Source organism: Phyllostomus discolor, chromosome 7 (assembly GCF_004126475.2).
Source record: "Phyllostomus discolor isolate MPI-MPIP mPhyDis1 chromosome 7, mPhyDis1.pri.v3, whole genome shotgun sequence".
NCBI classification, from domain to species: domain Eukaryota; kingdom Metazoa; phylum Chordata; class Mammalia; order Chiroptera; family Phyllostomidae; genus Phyllostomus; species Phyllostomus discolor.
In genome coordinates, this window is record NC_040909.2 from 81265631 (window position 1) to 81290307 (window position 24677).

Consider the following 24677-nt stretch of genomic DNA (forward strand, 5'->3'; position numbering starts at 1 on the left):
TAAAAACCTGCAAAACAAACAGTATTGTATGGTTCTTTTTATTTTTCTTTCTTCTCCAGTAGCAAACCAACAATCTGTCATATTCTAATAAACTACTGTTAAATCTAGGAATATTTTGGTCCAAATTTTCTTTATTCCTATTACTACTGACTCGCTAATAGATTTCTTTAGCTTTAGGGTTTTAATTAGAAGATAGTTACTACTTTGCATGATCAAATTATAATTGCTGCTTGAGTGCAATCTAACCAATTTAAGTATCAGTGTGTGGGTACATCCAAAACAAACAAACAAACAAACAAACAAACAATGTCTAGCAAAAGAGAGTAACAAATGCATGCTCTAATGACCCAGATTATCTAATAAGGTTTGCCTAACTTTTGAGAGTTTACTCCTTTTTATTTTGTAGAGGCTGGATAGCAAATGATATTAGAAATATCAGTGCATTTTAAGGGTACATCATGATATGTAAAAAATAACAAATGAATGTTCTTCAATAAACACTAATGACAATCAGAAATCTACCCCAGTCTTCGGCCTCCTGTTTGTTACATGTGTGCTCCTGGGTGATCCCTTCGTATTTCTGAGTCTGTTTTACACACTTGTAAAACGAGAATTATGAAACCTCACTTGAGAGACATGTCAATTTTTTGGATGTCCCCCAAATCTAGGTGAGAAAAATGATAAACAAGAAAATAAGCAAAAGGTCTCATGTGTGCATTCTGTTATTGTTCATTGTCATTCTGCCATAATGTTGTCCTCTGGTTCAACAGTACCAGACATGTTTTAAGTAAAATTGTAATGTGACAAAAGCCTTTTGATATTTCAGATAAACACTCTCAGCCCAGTTTCAAGGTAGATCTGTCTTAAAAGGATTACCATGACATAAACATGGAATCATCAAACTTTTTCTGTAATGAGTCACATATAAATATTTTAGGCTTTACAGGCCACCTGTGATCTATTTTACATAGTCTCCATTTTTTTAACCCTTTAAAATATAAAAGCACTCTTTTTCCTTGTGGGGGAGAGTAGTTTCATTTTAAAAACATGCTATGATGAAACACTTTTAAATCCGTTTAAAAACCAGTGGTATTTTCTGAACAATAAATTTGTTTAACATTATCATTAGGTTGTTTGACTATACCTCACCCCCTTTTTTGCACTTTTTATTGGGGTATAATTCATAGAACACAAACTTAACCAGTAACTATTTTAAATGAGCACTTAGTACATTCACAGTGTGTGCAACCATTACCTCCATCTCATCCTAAGATATTTCATCGAATGTTGGCATTTATAGCTATAAATTCCCCTCTTAAAAGCTACTTTTGCATCTCATAAATTTTGATTTGTTGTGTTTCCATTTTCCCTGGGTCAGGATACTATGTGATTTCCCTTTTGATTTCTTCTTTGACACATTGATTCATCAGAAGTATGTTGTTAAACTTCCATATATTTGTGAATTTTCCAGTTTTTTATTGCTTGTGCTTTTGGTGTTCTACTTCATCGCCAAATTCAAGGCCATGAATATTTACCCCTGCTGATCTTGTATGCTGCAACTTTGCTGCATTTGTTTATTTAATAGTTTTTTTTTGTAAATTCTTTAGGGTTTTATGTATGTAAGAGCATGTCATCTGCAAATAGAGATAGTTTTACTTCTGCCTTTCTAATTTGCATGCCACTTATTTCTTCTTCTTGCGTGATTACTCTGGTTAAAATTTCTAGTACAATGTTGAATACACCATATTCTTTCAAAGATTATTTTTGGCTGCAAGCGGTTCTTATCCAAAAACAGTTTGTTAATTTCTACAGATTTCTAATGAGTGATAAAGGGGCAGCGAGGGTGTGGCTGGGAACGGTGGCCAGAGGCGGTCATGGTTCTCCTGGACTTCTGGTTAACTAGCTGTGTGGACGCAGCTGTGTCTTCAGAGGTAAATCTGAAGAGCACATAGTTTCTACAAGTGGTCGATACTTGTCCCTTGCTTCTTTCTGATGGTTATATGTAAACTAAAAGAGCAAATTGTTAATTGTAGCAGATTGTAAAACCACTCTTATCTCTAAGGCCACACAAAAAAAGGCTGGAGCTGAACATGGCCTTCAGCTCCAGCTCCCAAGCCTCTGACCAAAGACTGAGTATCCTTGCTGTAAGTGTCTAGGCTCAGTCCTACATTCCATGTGTCCTCAATATTTTTACACTTTTTTTCTTTTTATTATTCATTTGCCAAAATCTAATAAAATTTTCTTTTCTAGAGCTATAGGAGTTCCAACTACTGCAGCCTCAGTTGGTTCTGAAAAGCTGTGTCACACAAGCAAACTTCTTGGCAGAAAACCCTTCCTAAGTCACTATGTTTTTCACCAACCTCCAGGGCAGACACAGAAAAGATTTCATGGCCTCTTACCTTGCTGGAGGAACATCAATGTTGGAAGAAACAACTTTTCGCTTTTGCTCAAGGAGACAGATGGAGCGGGTATTTTCTTTGTCATGGTCAAGGGCTCGGTTTGCAGTTTTGGTGTCTGCTGTTTTCACATCTTCCTCCATGGCCAAGGGGAACAAGGGCTGATAAGACATTTTTTTACTTGAGTCTCGTTTTAGGTCCTCTGGTTGAAACGTGAAGGACATGTCCCGCTTAATGCTCCCTACCTGTGAAATGAACACAAAAATTCACACTGGCACCCACGTCAGCTCTGTACGACAGCGTACAGGTGGCTGCAATGGGAGACCGCAGACACAGCCCTCCTTGTTCATCTTGAAGATTGTATAGTTTAAATGGGAAAAATATAACAGAAATAAAATACCTGAACTACAACATAATACACAATTAATGCATGTTTTGTCATATGCAAACAAGAAGCATCAAAATATGAGAGAAGCCTTTCAGGCACACAAAAACTTCAAAGGCTTGAAAGCATAAGACTTCTAAAGAAAAATCTAAGAATTTAAAACATCATTGTTTTCTACAACTGAGAAAACTCAATTAAGTTACTAAATTCTTAAATACTTCATGCTGATTATGTTTCATAGAAGACAGCTATAAATTAAAAAAACAAGCCTTATCTTTGACTGTGAATATTGATCTTAACCATACTCTTTCATTCATGAAGAACTGGTTTTTATCCTTTATCTGAATAAAGGATAAAAACCTGAATAGGTAATATCTTAATGAAATCCCTCCATTAGTATGATGATAAAAAAAGATATTAACTTTTCTTAACTGTTGACTAACTGCAACAATGCTTAAGGTTTAAAACAAATATGTGAGTAAAATGGAATATCAGGGAATTGAATCTAGTTATTTCAGAACCTGGGAAGACTGAGAAAGAAGTCTGATATTAAAGAGAGATTTTTGTAAGGGGATGGGTATTGTAAATGAGGTTTGGAGTGAACTTGATCAAGTCTTAAGTGCACAAAGAAGAGCCAAACTATCTAGTAACCTGAATCCTCACTCATCAGTGATTTTAAAATATGTCTAAAAGACATGTCACAGGTCCCCAGAGTGGTCCATCACCTTGTGGACTTGGTTTCTGGAGTCATAAATCTTTGCCCACTCACTCAAATAAAATACATGCTTATTTGTTTCTTTTTAATTTTAGGAGGAGAAAAAGCACAAAGAATGTGATCAACTAGATTTAGAATTTTAAAAGCTAAAGCCACAAACATAAGGAATTTTCTTCAGAATAAAATGAGAATATGATGTGTGTTCAAGGATAGCAGAGACTAGCAAAGTATGGTATTAATGGCTATAAGTTGTCAGACTATAGGAAAACTCTGAGGTATGTGTAGGTGGGAGTCACAAGACCTGCTCACAGATAAGAACTGCCAGAGCCCAGGGAATGACTTGTGTCTTGGAAACCACTTGTCTCTTTGATATGAACAAGCTCCCTGTCTTGTTGGCCTGCACTTTTTTAGGGAGGACAGACCTTCCATGTGCATCAGGCAGACTGAGACTCAGCTCCACAGGAGAATGGTCAGCCACTTTGTGTCTAATTGTAACTCATTCAAAATTTACCACATTTCTTAGAATGCCTTAATGAGTCCAAGAAAAATGAGAGCTAACTGTTTTAATGACATCCGCACATAATAGGAATAAGAAAATATTTCAAACTTCCAAAAATGCAATGAATGTTCAATAACAATGTAGTTTGGAAAATTGACAAATGTGATGGCAAATATTTAAATATTCATCTCCAACCACTTTCTATGCAGCTTTTTCTGCTTGGAGGGGGTGTGAGAGTGGGTGTTTCTTCACCTCCACAGCAGCTCATTCTGCATCTGTGTTACAGCAGTGGTACACTGACCACCAGGCACAAAAGAGGAAAACAAAGGCCTGATCCTGATGATTATAAATGGTTTCTCCTGAAGGGTCAAGTACTACATTAATTAAATATTTAAGAAATCATTAATGTTCATTTGTAGCGATAATAATATCCATACCTCCCTTGGGGTCAACTACACTGGTTAAATGAATTCAGTCTAAAGAGAGGTGGGGTTGAGGGAGAACACTACAGGAACCTCAGCTTTTAGCCTCTGAAATGTAGGAAAAACTCAAAGCATCTAAAGTAAATACAAAGTAGAATAAATTTCCTATAAAGATGATGCTATAATTGTATGTAATATTCAACAATATAAGCTATTAATTTTCTATAATACATTCTAAACAAAAAAATCATCTCTTTGTAGTAATCAGGTAATTTGAGCAATGTATTGGATTTCAAAGGCTATTTAGACCAGACTCCTTGTTTAAAAGTGAAACTAAAATGAGTTAGAAATGACCAAGAGGACAACAAATGTAGAATGAGGAAGAGACTTTAGGTACTTTAAGGCTCCACAGTTTGTAAGGTGTGGTGACATGTGTGGACAGTCATTATATCATCATTAAAGTTGACAAAGATATTAATGCTCTCTTTAATGTTCTTTTATTCATGTCAGGTATCATATTTAAAAGTTTCTTTAAGAGGGAAGTTCACGGGAGAGGAGAGAGTGAAGAGACGACATGGAGTCAAACCTTGAGAAGCTGGCCTCAGAAATGCCTGAGAAATTGAGAGGCAGGGGCAGGGGTTGGCGGGAGAGGACAATCAAGGGGGCATCTTATAGGTTCTCCAGCAATGAGACAGAGAGTCGCCACATGACCCAGCAATTCCATTCCTGGTATATGCCCAAGAGAGGCGAAAACATGTGCCCAATGTGAAAGCTTGTGCAGGACTGTTCATAGCAGCATTATTCATAATAGCCTAAAGTGGACACCAACCAAATGTTTACCAACTGAAAAATGGACAAACTCTACTGCATCTATACAATGGAATATTATTCAGGATGAAATACTGACCCATGCTACAACATGGACGGACCTTGAAAACATTATGCTGGGTGAAAGAAGACAGGCACTAAAGATCCCGTATTGCATTATTTAATTTATACAAAATGGTCGAAATAGGCCAATCCATACAAATAGGGAGTAAATTTGTATTTGCCTAGGCTTTAGTAATAATAGGAAAAGTGACTATCTCCTAATAAGTAAAGTATTTTCAGGGGGATGATGTAAGGCTTCTGAAATGGATTCTGGTGATGTTGCACAGTTTGGTGAAAATACTAAAAAACATTGATTTTCACACCTTAAAGTGTGACTTGTAATACATGCAATTATGTCTCAATAAAGCTGTTACAATAAAAAGAAAAGATGCAGGGAACAGAGCATGTTTGAATGCTGAGGCAAATGAGAAAAAAAATGCATGAGTTGGGTTTTGAACTGCTACTCGGTTAGCAAAAGAAAGCAGCTCAAGGAAAATAAGATCCCATTTATGTGAGATTTCCAGAAAAGGCAAGTTTATAAAAACAGGTAGCAGATCAGAGATTGCCTGGTGCTGGGTTGGGAGCTGTGATTTCAATAGACTACAGTGACATTTGTACAGTGCTGTACATTTATTATAAGCCATTGAACTCTATTCTTACAATGGGATGAGTGTTATGGTATAAAAATTATACCTCAATAGTACCATTAATTAAAAAAAATAAAGAACCAAACCAGGAATAACTTGGCATTCCCAAGTCCAGAAATTAGGAGGTTGTACTATAAACAGCAGCTACAAAATGTATGGTTTGTTTCTTTTTTTAAATACAGGTGGTATGTGTTTCATACCAAGCTGCTATGTAGTTATATCCTGTTCACTAGTAAGATGGGGCTAACATCCAGGCCCCACTCAAGCCAGGTCCATAGCTTCATCACCCAGGGGATGGGAACATTCTTAATTCCTCCTCCTGGAGAGACATTTTGTACTTCATCTGCCCAAAGTGAGTATTCTTATTTATCTCCCCCACAACTTGCACAAGGCCCTGGTGACAAAGGGAAACTGTTCTGGTGACCTTCAGGGCTCTAGCTAACTTAAAACTGGTATCAGTGAATGATGTGACTCCTTAAGAATGAGCTGATGTTTTTATTCATGGAATGGCTGAGGCAACCTGAGAAAGCTGCAGCTCAAATGGTGGCAGAGGGTTCAACAAGGAAAGACAGCCAGAGAGAACAAAAACTCTGTTAAGATCGAGAGAATTCAACAGTGACATTAAAGGAGGTAAATGCAAAAGGAAGAAGAAGCAGGGCATGCCCCAAGCTAAGTAACTTAGTAAGGATGCTCAGCTCCAGTGGAAATGCAGCTATGCCAAAGAAGCTTCACTGAGGCTTCACTTAGCTGTTGGCTTCTGCAGTACCAGGAAGAGAGCAGGACACAGGTAAGGAAAAGACACCTTCCCAGGAGACAGGCAGGACTGGTGTGGCTCTTCAAAAGTGTGCTTGTCTTCCTGGACCAGAGGTGGTTTCTAAACCTTCTGATTCTCTACCGCCATTGGCTGTGAATGCATAAATAGTCCAGAAAAAAAAATCTACAAGTTATCTCCAGTCACCATAAAGATTCACCCAAGGGAAGTGAAAAACACAGTCATGTCTAGCAGGGTGCTTGTTTTTGCTTTACCACTCAAGCCTTCAGAAGGCAAAGGAAGATATTGGAGGCTAATAATTGCTGCACAAAAAGTCAAAGAGAAAGATCTGACTTTTTGTACCAGACATATGGACTGTTGGCCAGACAATATGGATCTTATGAGATCAAGAAGAATTTCCTTGTCAGGAGATTCACTGGCCTGAAAATATGGCTTTAACCTGACATTTCAGGAGGCAGAAGGATATGGTCCAGATGAAAGTCCCAAGCTAGAAGCCACACATGACAAATAACAAAGAAATAAAGCAAGATAATGACTAGTGATTTTCAGGAGAAAAGACAAGGGAAAGGGTTAGGAATAATCTTAGCCTTTTTTTTTTTTTTAAAGCTATGTTGTGCACAAGGAAGGAATAATCTGGCTGATGAGACTAGAAATTAGTAGGCAGCAGTATTTGATTCTGGTCATCATAATTCAAGAAGGACACTGACACATGGGAAAAAAGGATTTGTTAGGATGGCAAAGGACCTTATTGGGAGGAACTGGGAATATTTTGTCTAGAAAACAGAAGGTTTATGGCCCACAAAGCTGATCTTAATATCTGCAGTGCCCTCCTGAAGAAGAGGAATTTCAGTTCTTCTGGGATCCGGATCAGGATCAGTATCATCACCACCCACTTCTGCTTCTGGCTAATCCCTTCTGACCTCATGGTTTCCTCTCTCTTCCGCTTTTTATCTTCTCACTTTTCCTCCATATTGTGATTTGTACCTATAAGAAATACTACTTTCTACTTAATTGTGTTCCCATGGACTCATAAACCATTAAAGGGGTGCAGTCTCAGAGATTTCCCAAGTGTCTCTTAAATGTTTTATTTTTAACTATTTTTGGTAGCATTTAGATGTACTTTCCATTTTTTAAAATGCTTATTTATTATGAAACACACATTTGTTAAAATTTCAGTTACAAAGTACATAAAATAAAACAAGAAAAGCTGTCTAATCCTCCCCACTCTACTCCCAATCCTGCCCAGACAGGTCCAACAGAGAGAACAGACAGCTCTTAATAATTGACTGCAAATCCTTGGATTACTTAAAATACTTTAAATACCTAACTGTGCTGTTTGGGGTGTTTAAACACAAATGTGCTTATACTATATATAACTTTTTTTTCATTGCACAATAATGGGCATCTTTTCAAGTCAGTACTAGATCTACATTAAAAATTGTTGAATACTTTAACATTTCATGAGATTGTATTTTTTAACTGATCTCTTTTTGACAGTGAGGTACTTTTCCATGTTTCATAATTACAAATAATGCCACAATGAACATCCTTGTGGATGTGTGCTTATTTATGCACTTATATAAGCATTTTGTAGGAAAAATTCCTGAATGGTGGAATCAAACAACCAAAATTTTCTTTATGAGGAAACAGTACAAACTCCCCTACAATGGACATAGCATGAAGTCACTGAAGGAAGGACATCAGTATACAGTGTGCTCTGTGAAGAGGAAAACATTTGTTCATGATTCATTAGGAGAAACAGGAAAATTGCAGACTAATATGTTGGCATGCTATCTCTGCATTTTAGAAGACAATGTAGATTGTTAAACATCTCTGTTCCCAAGAGGGCTCTTTCAGCTCTTTTCTTAGGTAATTAGATCTACACATTCACACAATTTTTAAGTGGTGACTTTATGGGAGTTTTAATTTTTTTAAACAGATTTTAAAATTTTTAAAAATTTAAGAAAGAGACAATTTTTTGATGAGATTCAGAAAAATTATGAGGACTAATCTCTGTGCTGGTTGACACATGAGGGAGCAGGCACTCTCGACCTCTGTTGTAGGAGGTGGGCCAGGAAAAGGGAGCAAGTTTAATTGTGCATCTTGCACCCCTTTGTTTTAGCAACTCCATCTGTGAGGAAAATACAGAAAGGTACTCAGGGTATTTATTACAGAACTTCTTATAATATTAAAAAAATGCACATTCCCTAAACATTCATCAATAAATTTAGGGTTAAATATGCACAAATAAAATGTTTGGTCGAAACCAAAGATATTTTTATATTAACTGACATGGAAAAAGCTTTAATATATTAACTAAAAAAATGAAATCCAAATGAGTCTGTATAATATGATTTCATGGAGGAGGGGTATGTGTTAAAAAGAAAGGAAAAATTCTGAAAGGGCTTTCTAAAGTGTTAAGAATAGCTTTCCTTGGGAGCAGAATAATAGGTTAATTTTGCTTTCTATCTAGTTTGTAATTTTTACAATGTTAGTGTATAGTTTTCTATTTCAAAACCTATTAAATTATTCTATTATAAAAATACACATAATTTTTATAGAATTAACTGTTTTAAGAACCTGTCATTTATATAACTAATACTCTTTCTTCTACCAGCTTTCACTTATATATTAGAGGCGAAAGATGAGTTACTTTATTTTTTTAAAGTATATTTTATTGATTATGCTGTTACAGTTGTCCCATTTCTCCCCCTTTTATTCCCCTTCACCCTGCACACTCCCCTCCTACCTGCATTCTCCCCCCTTTAGTTCATGTCCATGGGTTATACATATAAGTTCTTTGGCTTCTACATTTCCTATACTATTCTTAACCTCTCCCTGTCTATTTTCTACCTACCATTTATGCTACTTATTCTCTATACCTTTTCACCCTCTCTCTCTGTCCCATTCCCCTACTGTTAACTCTCCATGCGATCTCCATTTTTGTGGTTCTGTTCCTGTTCTAGTTGTTTGCTTTGTTTGTTTTTCCTTTTTTAGGTTTGGTTGTTGATAGCTGTGAATTTGTTGTCATTTTACCCTTCATATTTTCTATCTTCTTCTTTTTCTTAGATAAGCTCCTTTAATGTCTCATATAATAATTGCTGGGTAATGATGAACTCCTTTAACTTGACATTATCTGGTAAGCCTTTATCTGCCCTTCCATTCTAAATGATAGCTTTGCTGGGTAGATAACCTTGGATATAGATCCTTGCCTTTCATGACCTGGAATACTTCTTTCCAGCCCCTTCTTGCCTGCAAGGTTTCTCTTGAGAAATCAGCTGACAGTCTAGTGGGAACTCCTTTGTAGTTAACTGTCCCCTTTCCTCTTGCTGCTTTTCTCTCCTTATCTTTAACCTTGGGTAGTGTAATTATGATATGCTTTGGCATGTTCCTCCTTGGGTGCAACTTCTTTGGGACTCTCTGAACTTCCTGGACTTCCTTAAAGTCTATTTCCTTTGCCACATTGGGGAAGTTCTCCTTTAATGTTTGTTCAAATAAGTTTTCGATTTCTTATTCTTCCTCTTCTTCTGGCAGCCCTATGATTCGGATGTTAGAACATTTAAAGTTGTCCCGGAGGTTCCTAAGCCTCTCCTCATTTTTTTGAATTCTTGTTTCTTCATTCTGGTTTGGTTGAATGTCTATTTCTTCCTTTTGGTCCAAACTGTTGATTTGAGTCCCAGTTTCCTGCCCGTTACTGTTGGTTCCCTGTACTTTTTCATTTATTTCACTTAGCATAGCCTTCATTTTTTCCTCTAATTCATGACCATATTCAACCAATTCTGTGAGCATCCTGATTACCAGTGTTTTGAACTGTGCATCTGACAGGTTGGCTATCTCTTGGTCACTTAGTTGTACTTTTTGTGGGGCTTTGATCTGTTCTTTCATTTGGACCATTTTTTTTGTGTGTCTCAGTGAGCCTGTTACATAGTAAGGGGTGGAGCCTCAGGTGTTCACCAGGGCTGGGCAACTGGAGTTGTTGTGTTGTGATGCTCTATGTGGGGGAGGGGTTCAGAGGGAACAATGGCGCTTGCTACATTCTCTGCCTGTTTTCAGTCACTTACCCCACTACCCACAATTAAATTGGGTCCTTCTGATGCTGATTCCCAGGTGGGTGGGTTTGTGTACATTCTAGGACCCTGCTGGTCTCTCTATTGAACTCTTCTGTGAGGCTGGGAGTTTCCCACCACCTCAACCCTCATAGGTCTTTTCAGTCAGAGGTTTGAGGCTTTATTTCCATGCTGGAACTCTGGGTTGCATGGTCTGTCTTGCTCCCCAGGATGGTCCTGAACAGCAGCCCCTGCCTCACCAGGTCCACCAATCGCAGCCTTGCCTTGAGTCCTCTCCATCCGGCTGCCCATCTCTGCCCCTCCTACTGGTCTGGATGAATGTTTCTTCTTTAACTTCTTGGTTGTTGGACTTCCAATGCAATTTAATTTCTGGCAGTTCTGGTTGGGTTTTTTTTTGTTTAAAAATTTGTTGTTGTCCTTCTTTTGGTTGTGGGAGGAGGCACAGTATATCTACCTAGGCCTCCATCTTGGCTGGAAGTTGGAAAACTAATTACTTTAAAAAATACATCCACTTACACCATCACTTTTCATGGATTATCAGCATACCTCATCATAATTGTAGTAGCTTCTCCAGAAACCTGCTTCCCACCCAACACAGAAGCCCTTCCCATAGCATCACACACACTCATCACGCAGTGTCCTTTCTTGCAAGGAAACAAAGTTTCAGCATTCAATTATTATACAACAATACCACCAATTACTGAATTAAATGACAAACAAAAATCAAAAGTTTTATTCCACTCAGCAGCTTTTGTTTTCCTAGGAGAAGATAAACATCATATCTATGAACATGATATACTTAGGAAATTTGCAATTTTTAAACAAGTTAACAACATCTATTTAAATCCTGGATTTATCTAAACGATGTCCTTTGTAAATTGAATGCCATTTGCTAAGACAGGGACTGAGCTCATCAGCTGTTCTCAATACAGAAACATCTAGTTTCCATAGGAATATTCTAATGGCACACCAGAAAAGTGGGTGTGTCATTATCCTCAGCCCACTGTCTTGACCAATGTCTCCTTCTGTCTACACTCAAGTGCATTCCAAGACACCTGATTCCTAATGCCCTCCCTATAGATTTACAGTAATAAAATGCCAAAAAGCATGTGTCCATACTCACTCCCAGAAACTGTTCTCATTCATTTCAACCCAATATGATTTGAGAAGTAGGCTCTAGAGATTAACTGAATTTCCAGAAATAATCTGCAGAAAGCCAACCCATTTGCCTTCTGTGGCTTTCTGTACAGTAACAAATTCTGGAAAAGAGAATAAAATGAGGACACAACAAAAACTACCCTTGGAGAGCCAGCCGTGGGAGGCAAGTGAATGCTCCACTTGGCTGAGAAATTTTTTGAGACTCTTCCATTTAAAACCACATGGTCACACCAGAGAAACCTTATAAGAGAAATTTTCCTAATTCAGATGGCTTTTTCTAGCATTAGGATTTATTTTTAAACTTGCTTTTACAGGACATAAATTCCATATTTAGTGAATAATGATAATGATGTGTCAACTACAGTGTGTAGAACATGGAACCAGACCCACAGATGTTAAAACATGTCACAAAAGAAGCAAAGGGATATCATCCAATCATGACACAGATGACATTCTTTATTAGTGTACTTTCTTATTCACATAATAAATGAAATTATGCCACAAAAAAAGAAGCAAAGGTTACATTAATAATAGGAACAATTTTTAAAAGATTTTATTTATTTATGTATTTTTAAAGAGAGGGGAAGGAAGGAGAAAGAGGAGAGAAACATCAATGTGTGGTTGTTTCCCATGTTCCCCCTACTGGGGACCTGGCCAGTAACACAGCATGTCCCCATGACTGGGAAAAGAACCAGCACCTTTAGATTTGCAGGCCAGCACTCAATCCACTGAGCCACACCAGCCAGGGTGGAACGATTCTTTAAATTTATATAAAATATTACCACTCAGGGTGGTGCTCAAAGAAAGATCAGGTTCTTTCATCAACTGATTAAAAACTATATCCAAAATAGTCCACAGAACTCTACTCCTCTCTTCAAATTAAATTCTTCAAATTTCATGCTAGGTAGCCAGAAAAATCAATTGGCTGCCAAATCTATCCCGTCCTGAGGAAAAGCTATAGTAGAAACACTTTAAACAACATTGCTTGCAACTGGTAGCCTCTTGATTTCATTATCCCCTTAGCCCTCTGAAACCAACCAACCTATTGCTCTATCCTCAAGTGTATTATTCGTCTATGCCAAGGCAGAGAAACTGGCCAATGAAAATCAGCCTGGACTGGTGGTGTGATTTTGGTGAAGCAAATAAAACAAAGCACATTGGAGTTGAATCCCTATGCTGGGTTCAGATATCATTCCTTCCACCCACCCACCTACACTATTTCAGTATAATGAGTGTTGTTAAAGCTGGGTTTGCTACAGCAGCTTTTAACTTAATGCCTTGGCAATTTAATATTCAACTATTTGATATTCAAAAAAACATGACTTGGTTTGACTGATGGCTGATTAGTCATCCATTAGGATGGAGAGTGATTAGAAAAACTCCTTGGAGGAAGATAACTTGGCCGAAGTTTCAAGCCTTCTACTAATATATGCAAGTGAAAACACATGACTTGGGCATTTAAAAAAAATCCTTTATGAGAAGTCCTGAGTGGAAGTATCCATTTCTGTAAAGTCCAATAGTCAATTCAAGCTCAGCAAAGTTCTTGTATATTTTTTCCAGCCAAACATAAGGACAGAGGGGAATTCATTATCAATATGGACCAGTGTTATTAGATTTAACTTTATATATAGAATTTTTAATTTGTCACATTAATTAGGCATTCCATTTGTTTTATATAAATCAGGGTTTAACTCAACCAGTCACATCCAATCTCTGGGGAAATCCTATAGGAGACCATTCTGCCTGGCGTGGGCCCAGCTCCCATTCAGAAAGGCCAGCGGAAAGTGAGGTCCAGTATACAGGGCCCATGCACACAGATAGGTTCTCCCGTGGGGAATCAGGCCTGCATTGTACCTAGGCTGCTTTGAGACTTGCTTTTTGCTAAAACTCCCTCACCCTGAATTGAGGCAGCAAACGTTTACTGCATATCTTTAAAGTAACTTCCTAAAATCTATGCTAAACCTTCCAAGGAGAAGTGTAACCAGTTCAACCACTTTTCCCTTTGCATTTACAAATATCCTTCTTCTGTGATGTAATTAGCAACATCCTCTCCTTTGTTTTCTGTAAAAGGTAATCACCTAAAGTGAACCTGTGCATAGTAAAAGAGGACCATCCTCAATGTAATGTGCCCAGAAAAGCAATAAAAGCTTATCAAAGCAAGGGTCGGTGCGCTCTCCTCTTGAGAGAGTGGAAGAGGCACTCCAAGGCACTGTCCCCTTGAGAGAGTGGCTGAGCCGTCCGTTTTCTTCCACAGGACTCAGTAGTCCTTGTGAATTTGTCTCGTCTCATCCACAATGCCGTGGACACGGCTTGCCAGTGGCTGCGTCAAAATCCTGTGAACTTTACCATTGAAAATATACCCAGAATCTAAGTATGTCTCACTACCACCATCCACAGCTGCCACCTTGGTCAGGCTGCCATCATCTCTTGCCTGTATTTGAACAAGTCTCCTCCCTGGACTGCTGTTTCCACGCTTGCTCTGCCTTCCCAACCCCAGTTCCTTTTGATATCAGCAGCCAGCCTTACCTCTTAACACCAGGCTCAGATCATGGCCCTTCTCGGCTGTGCATTTCAATCAGAGTTGAAGCCAAAGTTCAAACCCCATTTAATCTGCCCCCCTTTTTTCTCCCTCTCCTATGTCATCTTTCCATGCTCACCTCTGCCCCCACCCCTGCTGGCCTGGGTAGAGTTAATTTCCTTTATGTTAACTAATGTTATTTGCTACTGACCAAGAAATCAAACCAGACTTTAACATATGGTTATTCACACATTTCCCCAAAGTGGTTAGAACTTTTGGGTAAGTTGGAATAGGCCATTCTTTTATTATTATTATTATTATTGTTGTTGTTGTTGTTGTTCAGTTACAGTTGTCCCCATTTGCCCCCTCTCCCCTGTTCTGTCCAAGCCCCGCTCCCAAAGACAATCCCCTCCCCATTATCCCTGTCTATGGGTCCTTTGACCATGTTCCCCTTCTTTCCCCCCTGACCTCCCGCCTTCCTCCCCTGGGTCCCTGTCAGTTTGTTCCTTATTTCCATGTCTCTGGGTTTTTGTTTTTTTGAGGGTTTTTTCTTTTTTTTGCTCATTTGCTTGTTTTGTTAATTAGGTTCCACTTACAGGTGAAATCATATGGTATTTGTTTTCACTGCCTGGCTTATTTCACTTATCATAATAGTCTCCAGGTCCATTCATGCTTTAGCAAAAGGTAGGAAAAGTTAGCAAAAATTCCTTCCTTTTTTTCTGCTGCTTAGTATTCCATTGTGTAAATGCACCATAGTTTTGATCCACTCACTTACTGATGGGCACTTAGGCCATTTCTACAACTTGGCTATTGTAAATTGTGCTGCTATGAACAGAGGGGTGCACAAGTCCTTCTGAACTGGTGTTTCAGGATTCCTAGGGTATAATCCCAGCAGTAAAATCACTGCATCAAAAGTCAGTTCCACTTTTAGCCTTTTGAGGAAACTCCATACTGTTTTCCACAGTGGCTGCACCAGTCTGCATTCCCACCAGTAGTGTACGAGGGTTCTCTTTTATCTACAGGCTCGCCAGCACTTATTGTTTGTTGATCATGGCCATTCTGACTGGTGTGAGGTGATATCTTTGTGGTTTTAATTTTCATCTCTCTGATGGCTAGTGATGCTGAGCATCTTTTCATATGTCTATGGGCCCTCTGTCCTCCTCAGAGAAGTGTCTGTTCAGGTGTTTTATCCATTTTTAATTTTTAAATTATTTTATTTTATTTTTAATTTTATTTTTATTATTTTTATATTTTATTGATTATGCTATTACAGTTGTTCCATTTCCCCCCTGACTCCCCTCCACCCTGCATACCCTCTCCCACCCACATTCCTCCCTTTAGTTCATGACCATGTGTCATAAGTTCTTTAGCTTCTACATTTCCCATACTATTCTTACTCTCCCTCTGTCTATTTTCTACCTACCATCTATCCTACTTATTCTCCATACCTTTTACCCCTCTCTCCCCCTCCCACTACCCTGTTGATAATCTTCCATGTGATCTCCATTTCTGTGGTTCTGTTCCTGTTCTACTTGTTTGCTTTGTTTGTTTTTGTTTTAGGTGTGGTTGTTAATAATTGTGAGTTTGCTGTCATTTTACTATACATATTTTTTATCTTATTCTTTTTCTTAGATAAGTCCCTTTAACGTCTCATATAATAAGTGCTGGGTGATGATGAACTCCGTTAACTTGACATTATCTGAGAAGCACTTTTTCTGTCCTTCCATTCTAAATGATAGCTTTGCTGGGTAGAGTAATCTGGGATGTAGGTCCTTGCCTTTCATGACTTGGAATACTTCTTTCCAGCCCCTTCTTGCCTGCAAGATCTCTTTTCAGAAATCAGCTGACAGTCTTATAGGCACTCCTTTGTAGGTAACTCTCTTTTTGACTTGATGCTTTTAAGATTCTCTCCTTATCCTTAATCTTGGCTAATGTAATTATGATGTGCCTTGGTGTGTTCCTCCTTGGGTCCAACTTCTTTGGGATTCTCTGAGCTTCCTGGACTTCCAGGAAGTCTGTTTCCTTGCCAGGATGGGGAAGTTCTCCTTTATTATTGTTCAAATAGCTTTTCCACTTGTTGCTCTTCCTCTTCTCCTTCTGGTACTCCTATAATTTGGATGTTGGAACATTTCAAGATGTCCTGGAGGTTCCTAAGCCTCTCCTCATTTTTTTTTTGAATTATTGTTTCTTCATTCTTTTCTGATTGGATGTTTCTTTCTTCCTTCTGGTCCACTCCATTGATTTGAGTCCCAGCTTTCATTCCATCACTGTTGGTTCCCTGTACATTTTCCTTTATTTCAGTTAGTGTAGCGTTCACTTTTTCATCTAATTTGCAACCACATTCAACCAGTTCTGTGAGCATCCTGATTACCAGTGTTTTGAATTGTGCATCTGATAGGTTGGCTAGCTCTTCATCATTTACTTGTATTTTTTTCTGGAGCTTTGATCTGTTCTTTCATTTGGACCATTTTTTTTCTTGTCTTGACATGCCTGTTATGTAGTGAGGGGCGGAACCTTGGGTATTCACCTGGGTGGGCACCCCAGTTGCTGGGTTGTGACTCTGTATGTGGGGCAGGGGTCCAAGAGGGAACAATGGTGCTTGCTCCTCTCTCTGCCAGATTTCAGTCACTTCCCCCACTTCCCACAGACAAATTGGGCCCTTCTGGTGCTGATTCCTGTGTGGGTGGTCTTGTGTATGTTCTAGGACCCTGTGGGTCTCTCCAATGAACTCTCCTGTGAGACTGGGAGTCTCCCTTGGCACCTCAACCCACACAGGTGTTTTCAATCAGTGATTTGAGGCTTTATTTCCTCACTGCGACCCTGGGTTGTGTGGTCTGTCTTGCTCCCAAGTTTTGCCTGGTTTATCTGTGTGCAAAGGTGAGACCACCTGGTCTGTCAGCCTCCTTGTGCACCGTCCCCACACACTCCACAATCTGCAACCTCACTGGGTCCACCAGCTACCGCTTTGCTGCAATCCCTCTCTGTCCTGGCTGCCCAACTCCACCCGTCCTACTCATCTGGATGAATATGTCTTCTTTAACTCCTTGGTTTTCAGACTTCCATACAGCTCAATTTTCTGTCAGTACTGGTTGTTTTTTTGTTTCTAAATTTTTGTTGTCCTAATTTTGGCTGTGCGAGGAGGTGTAGTATGTCTACCTATGCCTCCATCTTGGCCGGAAGTCCCTTTGCCCATTTTTAAATTCATTGTCTGTCTTCTTGGTGTAGAAATATGAGTTCTTTATATATGTTGGAGATGCAGCCCTTGTGTGAGGTGTCACTGGTGAATATATTTTCCCATATGGTTGGGTCCCTTTTTATCTTCTGATGCTTTCTTTAGCTGTGCAGAAGCTTTTTAATTTGATGTAGGCCCACTTATTTATTCTTTCCTTTATATCCCTTGCCCTAGGGGATATATTTGTGAAAATATTGCTGCTTAGGATATCTGAAATTTTCCTGCCTGCGTTTTCCTCTAGAAATTTTATGGTATCACAGCTTATATTTAAATCTTTTATTTGTCTTGAGTTTATTTTGGTGTATAGTGTAAGCTGGTGGTCTAGTTTCATTTTTTTTCATGTAGCATTCCAGTTCTCCCAACACCATTTGTTGAAGAGGCTCTTTTTACTCCATTGTATGCTCCTGCCCCCTTTTTGAAATATTAATTGGCCAAAGAGACTTGGGTTTATTTCTGGGCTCTCTATTCTGTTCCACTAATCTATGTGTCTGTTCTTATGCCAGTACCAGACTGTTTTGATCACAGTGGCCTTGTAGTATAGTTTAGTATCGGGTACTGTGATCCCTCCTACTTTGTTCTTCTTTCTCAAAATTGCTGTGGCTATTTGAGGTCATTTATGACTCCATATAAATTTTTGAAATAAAAAATAATAAATATTTATTATCTGTGGAATATGTCATTGGTACTTTAATAAGGATTATGTTGAACCTATAAATTGCTTTGGGTAGTATGGACATTTTGACGATGTTAATTCTTCCATTCCTTGAACATGGTACATGCTTCCATTTGTTTGTGTCTTCCTTAATTTCTTTCTTTAGTGTTGTGTAGTTTTCTGAGTACAGGTCTTTACTTCCTTGGTTAGGTTTATTTCTAGGTATTTTATTTTTCTTGTTGCTATATCAAATGCAATTTTCCCCCCAATTTGTGTTTCTGGTATTTCATTGTTGGTGTACAAAAATGCCTTCAATTTCTGAATATTGACTTTGTGTTCTGGCATTTTGCCAAATTCACTTGTTAGGTCGAGGAGTTTCTTGGTGGAGTCTACAGGGTTTTCAATGTATACAATCATGTCATCTATAAACAATGGCAGTTTTACTTCCTCCTTTCCAATTTGGATGTCTTTTATTTCTCTTTTTTGTCTGATCACTGTGGCTAGAACTTACAATACCATGTTGAAAGAAGTGGTGATAGTAGACACCCTTGTCTTGTTCCTGATCTTAGGGGGAAAGCTTTTAGTTTTTACCTGTTGATTATGATGTTGGCTGTAGGTTTCTCACACTGCCTTTATTATGTTGAGGTATGGTCCCTTTACTTCCACTTTGCTGTGTGTTTTTATCATAAGTGGGTGCTGTACTTTATCAAATACTTTTTCAGCCTCTATTGATATGACCATGTAATTTTTGTTTTTCATTTTGTTTATGTGATGGATTACGTTTATTGATTTGTGAATATTGTACCATCCTTGCATCCCTTGGATGAATCCCACTTGATCTTGGTATATAATCTTTTTGATGTATTGCTGGGCCTGGCTTGCCAATATTTTGTTGAGGGTTTTAGCATCTATGTTCATCAGTGAAATTGGCCTGTAGTTTTATTTCTTTGTGTGTCTTTTTCTGGTTCTAGAATTAGGATGATGCTGGCTTCATAAAAAGAGTTTGAGAGTCTTCCCTCTTCTTGGATTTTTTTTGAATAATATGAGCAGGATAGGAGTTAGCTATTCCCTAAATGTTTTGTAAAATTTTCCTGTGAAGCCCTCTAGTCCAGGCCTTTTGTGTGCAGGGAGTTTTTATATTATTGCTTCAATTTCATTAGCTCTTATTGGTCTGTGCAGGCTTCCTGCTTCTTCCTGATTCAGTTTTGGAAGATTATATGTTTGTAGAAATTTGTCCATTTCACTCAGGTTTTCAAATTTCTTAGCATATAGTTGTTTATAGCAATTTCTTATAATCTTTTATATTTCTGTGGTATCAGTTGTGATTTCTCCTCTTTCATTTCTGATTTTATTTATTTGGGTCCTCTCTCCTTTTTTCTTGATGAGTATGATTAAAGGCTTGTCAATTTTGTTTACCTTTTCAAAGAACCAGCTCCTGGATTTACTGATCCTTTGAATTGTTCTTTTAGTCTTTATGTCACTTAATTTCGCTCTGATCTTGATTATTTCCTCCCTTCTACATGCTCTGGGCTTTCTTTTTTGTTGTTCCTCCAGTTTTTGTAGTTGTAGGGTTAGGTGGTTTATTTGAAATTTTTCCTTCTTTTTTTTAGGTAGGCCTATATTGCTATGAACTTCCCTCTCAGGACTGCCTTCACTGTGTCCCATAGGTTTTGGACTGTTGTGTGTTCATTTTTATTTGTTTCCAGAAACTTTCTGATTTTTTCCTTGATCTCGTTGTTAACCCATTCGTTGTTCAATATCATGTCATTCAGTCTCCATAAATTTGACTGTTTTGAGTTTTTTCCTTGATATTGGTTTCTAGTTTCAGGCCCTTACAATTTGAAAAAATGCTTGATTTCAATTCTCTTGACTTTGTTGAGGCTTGTTTTGTGTCCTATCATGTGGTCTATTTTGAGAATGTTCCATGTGCATTTGAAAAGAATGTGTATTTTGCTTCTTTGGGGTGAAAGGTTCTGTATATATCAGTTAATCCCGTTTGATCTAGGGTGTCATTCAGTGCCATGATATCCTTGGACAAGGCTATTCTAATATGTCCAAATAAAAGGGCCAATTAGTTCTCATAGAGAACATTGCACAAATTCTATGGGTACAAACACGAGAGGGAAGCCTTTCTTATAAGAATTTGGTTTGAGAGACCCAGAAACTGATGTCAACACATGGTGATGGCTGCAAGTGACTGCACAGGTGACCAGACCAGGCCAGATGCAAGAAAGAAAGGGGAGGAAAGAAAGGATGAGTGAGAAGAATGCTGTAACAGACTCTGGAGAGAATCCTGAGCAGGGACAGGAGGATCATCAGACAGACCTGAGGTCTGAGATGGGCTTGTCACCACACACTCACAAGCCCATCTACACTGACAGCCAGACTGCAGGGTGCTTCTGTCCTACATGCCCTGATTCCCTTACCCATAATCACAATCTCCATCCCACCCACCTCCCCCACCTTTCCAACGTGTAATACCTGAGCTGGCTTCGACATTCTTGCAACAAAAAGTTGGGTTAATTAACCCTATACCTTGAATTCCTTTGACAATAAGAACCATAAATATAGATTTTTAAATTCATCAGTTGTTGCCATAGTCTAACACAGTCTTTCACGTGCAGAGCAGATTAAGAAGCAGATTTTAAGTAGAAAAGAATATTGGTTGCTAAGGGTTCCTCCTTAAATATACATTTCATTTAAAATACAAGTTATCGCTGCTCTCAGCAAAAAATAGCAGGTGAAATTAAAAACTAAAGTGGAAAATGAATCTGCATGTTAGTTTGGGTTGTGCTGCTCATTTGCAGGGAGCCAATCACTTTCACTAGCAGCACAGATGACTGTTAATAAAATCTGTTAATAAATGCAGCTAGAGAAATTAAGTAGTATATACTAGAATAAATTTATATATCTGCTTATCATAAATTTAATTATTTAAGATAAAGGTCCAACTGGTATATAAAAGAGTAGATGGGAATACGAGGAAGAAAAACCTGTCACTTCAACACACTCTTTTGTAAGAAGGTAGATGGCTCATTGGAAGAATGGGTCTGACCCACGATTGATGAGTGGACACTTTCAGGTTAAAAGGTGCTTGTGGTATTTCAGCCCATTCAGGATCCTTTCATCCTGCCTTGCTGCCTATGGATATCAGACCAGCTTAGCCAGCATAATATATATACAAATGTGTGTGTGTGTGTGTAAATATAATACACATCTTCTAGTGGTCCTGTTGCTGCTAGAACCATGATTCAATATAAAACTTGCTATAAAGTATTCATGCTTTACCCATCTCTCTCCTCTGTGGTCCAAAAGCTACTTGGAGACAGAGAATAATTTTGCTCAGTTCTGTATCCCAAGCAACTGATATATACAGAGTTGGTACATATTGGGTGCTTGATAAATGGTGAACTTACATAATTAAGTGATGATAATGTGACAAGGGGGCCAGTCTATAAGAGCTGAAGGAAGATTTGTAAACCCCAGAGATGGAATTGATGACTCTTACATATTCACATACTCTAAAGTATAAAAAGGCAATTAGTAACAGTAGTAGTAACTGTAATAATGGCTACATTTACTGAGCCCTCACAAAGTACAAGACTCTGATTAAAATCTCTTCATACACATTATTTCACTCCAGGCCCCCAAATCCTGAGAGGACAATGTTATTACCCACAATTGGAGGTAAGTAAATTAAGGCAGAGAGAAGTTAAATAACTGACAAGGTCTTACAGACTTTTATCGTCACCCACTATCCCTGTATCTCCCTCTCTGCTGCACCCTTCCCATCATCAGTCAAACATGTGCCAATATCTCTTATCTTCAAAAAGACCTTTCTTTTGACCTCTGATCCTGCTTACCAATGGCTGCTGTAAGAGTCAAGTTACCAGTAGAGATGTCCTCATGAGTTATGTCTTCTTCCCAGCTATTCTCACTTCTATTTCATAATTCTTACTTCCCCAACACACACATACAGACGCACACACACAAGTCATGCCTTTGCTACAGTCTCAATGAACAATATATCAATAAATGTAATAAATACACACTTTTCAGTTTTCCTTCTCAACACTACTAAACACAGTTGGCCTCCTTGAAGCATCATCTTCTCCTGGATTTATGATAGCAAAGTGGGTCCCAACTCCTCTATGCAGAATAGAACAGAATTCTCTAAGAAAGATGGTATTGGCAGTTCCTAAATCTCCAAGGAGCCTGGAGAGCTAGACTGGGATGGACAACAGGACACCTGCACAGAGCCAGGACAAGAGTCCAACCACTTCACAAGTCTGCACTTCCCACTGCCTCCCACCACTCAAATCCCAGCAATAGGTCCTGAAAGACAATTCCCACCACCGATGCCCTGGCTGCACCAGAAGCCTTGGATACCATATTTACCAGAACATCTCTTGTGCACACAATTCCCCCTTGCTCTTTTACTTGTGCCTCCTGTTACATGCATCGTAGGTGCAATGCCTTGGCAGAACCTCAGTCACACACATAATTATAGCTGCAAGCTATTCTGGAGTGTTCTGGCCCCAGCAGCATAGGAAAACAAAGTGGAAGGGATGGTGGAGGTGTTGAATGAGGAAATATACAGTACCTGCTGTGTGACCACCATGCATGCCTGAATATCTGTTTTTTTTCTTTGCAGCCTCCTCTTTGCTACCCACCACGCATATTTTTAATCTATGAACTTCTATTTCTATTACCACCATCGTTTTTTCACTTAGAATAACAAAATAACTTCTCATCTAGTCTATCTGCCCACTTCCACCTTTGACTCCCAAGAATCCACGTTATTGAGAAATCAAGTAAGAAAGAAGAGTATTTTGTAACTTCAGTGTCATGTAAAAAGATTATTGGCAATACACTATTGTTCTTATTTATAACTATTAAACCTTTAAAAGCATCATTTAAGTTGGAGGCTACCTGTGTGACATGACTTGAAGGTGCCAGGAAGATGCCTGGTGGAGGTATAAACCCCAGTGGCTAGGAGTGATACCAGAAATTCCATCAATAGGGCTAAATCATACTTATGTTATTAAGCCAGAATTCCTACTAAAACAATAAACATCCCAAGAAAAGGAGTTAACTAAAACTGGAATGAAATCCTAGCTTTACCACTTGCTAGGGAGTGGATGTCAAGGTCTGGTCCTCATCTATCAAGTAGGGATGATAAGTTGGTAGAAGGAGCAGATGGAAATGTCCAGTGCAGTGGCTGGGGCAACATATGTGGGCAGTGAGTTGTGGCCCCTTTTCTCAGGCAAGACCTCTGTGAGAATTAGTGTGTGAAAGTGATTAACATTCTGTGTGATGGTTAACAAAAGATCTGACACAGGCTTATGTGTATAGGGGGTCACTCATAGAAATGGAGGATCTGGTAGGGAGTGAGGGGCAGCCAGAGAGAGGTAAGAAGGGGCTTGGAGTGGGACGAACTCATAAGAGAAACAGAAACAGCAATAAAACCAGAAGGAGATTGTGAAACCAGTTCACTCTCTTAAAGCTTTTGCACCATCAGCGTCTCTGCCACTCTCCACATTGTCCCACTTCCTGGGCTCCAACTGCACTACACATAGGTGCCCACGGCAGGGGCCATGCCAGTGATAAGAGGAGGAAGTGTCTCCGATGGCACCCTCCTTGCTGGTTCCCACGTCCCAGAACTTGTACAGCAGTAATCTTCCTCATGTCGACAGTAATCTTACTCAAATCGACAGGGTGTCGCATGTGTCTCCTTCACAAGGGCAGAGGGCAAGCCTTCCAGCCAGAGAACACACCAAACTGAACTTACCCTCTAACCTTTTCACACCTGCTCCATCTTCAACTCAGCACACACCAAGTCAGCCCTATGTAGCTGTATGTGCCTATGTCTGTTGACCACTACAAACCACGTGGAAGAAATTATTTTCCACCAATAGTCTACCAATGGACTCATTCAATTTATAGTTTTTTTACAACAGGAACTTTGTATTCATATAAACATTACTAATTTAATGAAGGAGGAACTCTATATCAGTTTGTATGTCCCAGAGTGGTGCAATTTAATTTAGTACTTCAAAGCAGTACTTGGAGAAGGTGAGATTTTGTAAGGAGTAGTATAGGCTTTGTATACAACCTTCTCCTTATGAGCACAACCATCCGGCATAACTAATGAAACTTGGCTAGTGGCCAAATAGGACTTTTCCCAGGACTCTGCACAGGGCACATGATTAATATGTGTATATGAATGTCAAAAGTTACATGTCTATTGTTTAAAGGTTGAAATCTTGTGTTCAAGTGTTAGCTAAAGAAGGTACAATACAAAAAGCCACAATTTGTTCTCTAGCTTCAAGAGGCAAATACAT

General features: G+C 38.7%; 1 protein-coding gene across 2 annotated transcripts in view; it reads right to left on the reverse strand.

Annotated features, from left to right (window-relative positions):
- ZNF704 (zinc finger protein 704) overlaps window positions 1-24677 on the reverse strand; it is a 158005-nt gene that overhangs the window by 109952 nt on the left and 23376 nt on the right. For both annotated transcript variants that reach the window (XR_004904329.1, XM_028518353.2), the window contains exon 2: window positions 2400-2641. Coding sequence is in view for 1 of the 2 variants with exons in the window: in XM_028518353.2 (XP_028374154.1) it covers window positions 2400-2641 (242 nt within the window). In the remaining variant the exon portion in view is untranslated. The remainder of the gene's footprint in view (window positions 1-2399; window positions 2642-24677) is intronic.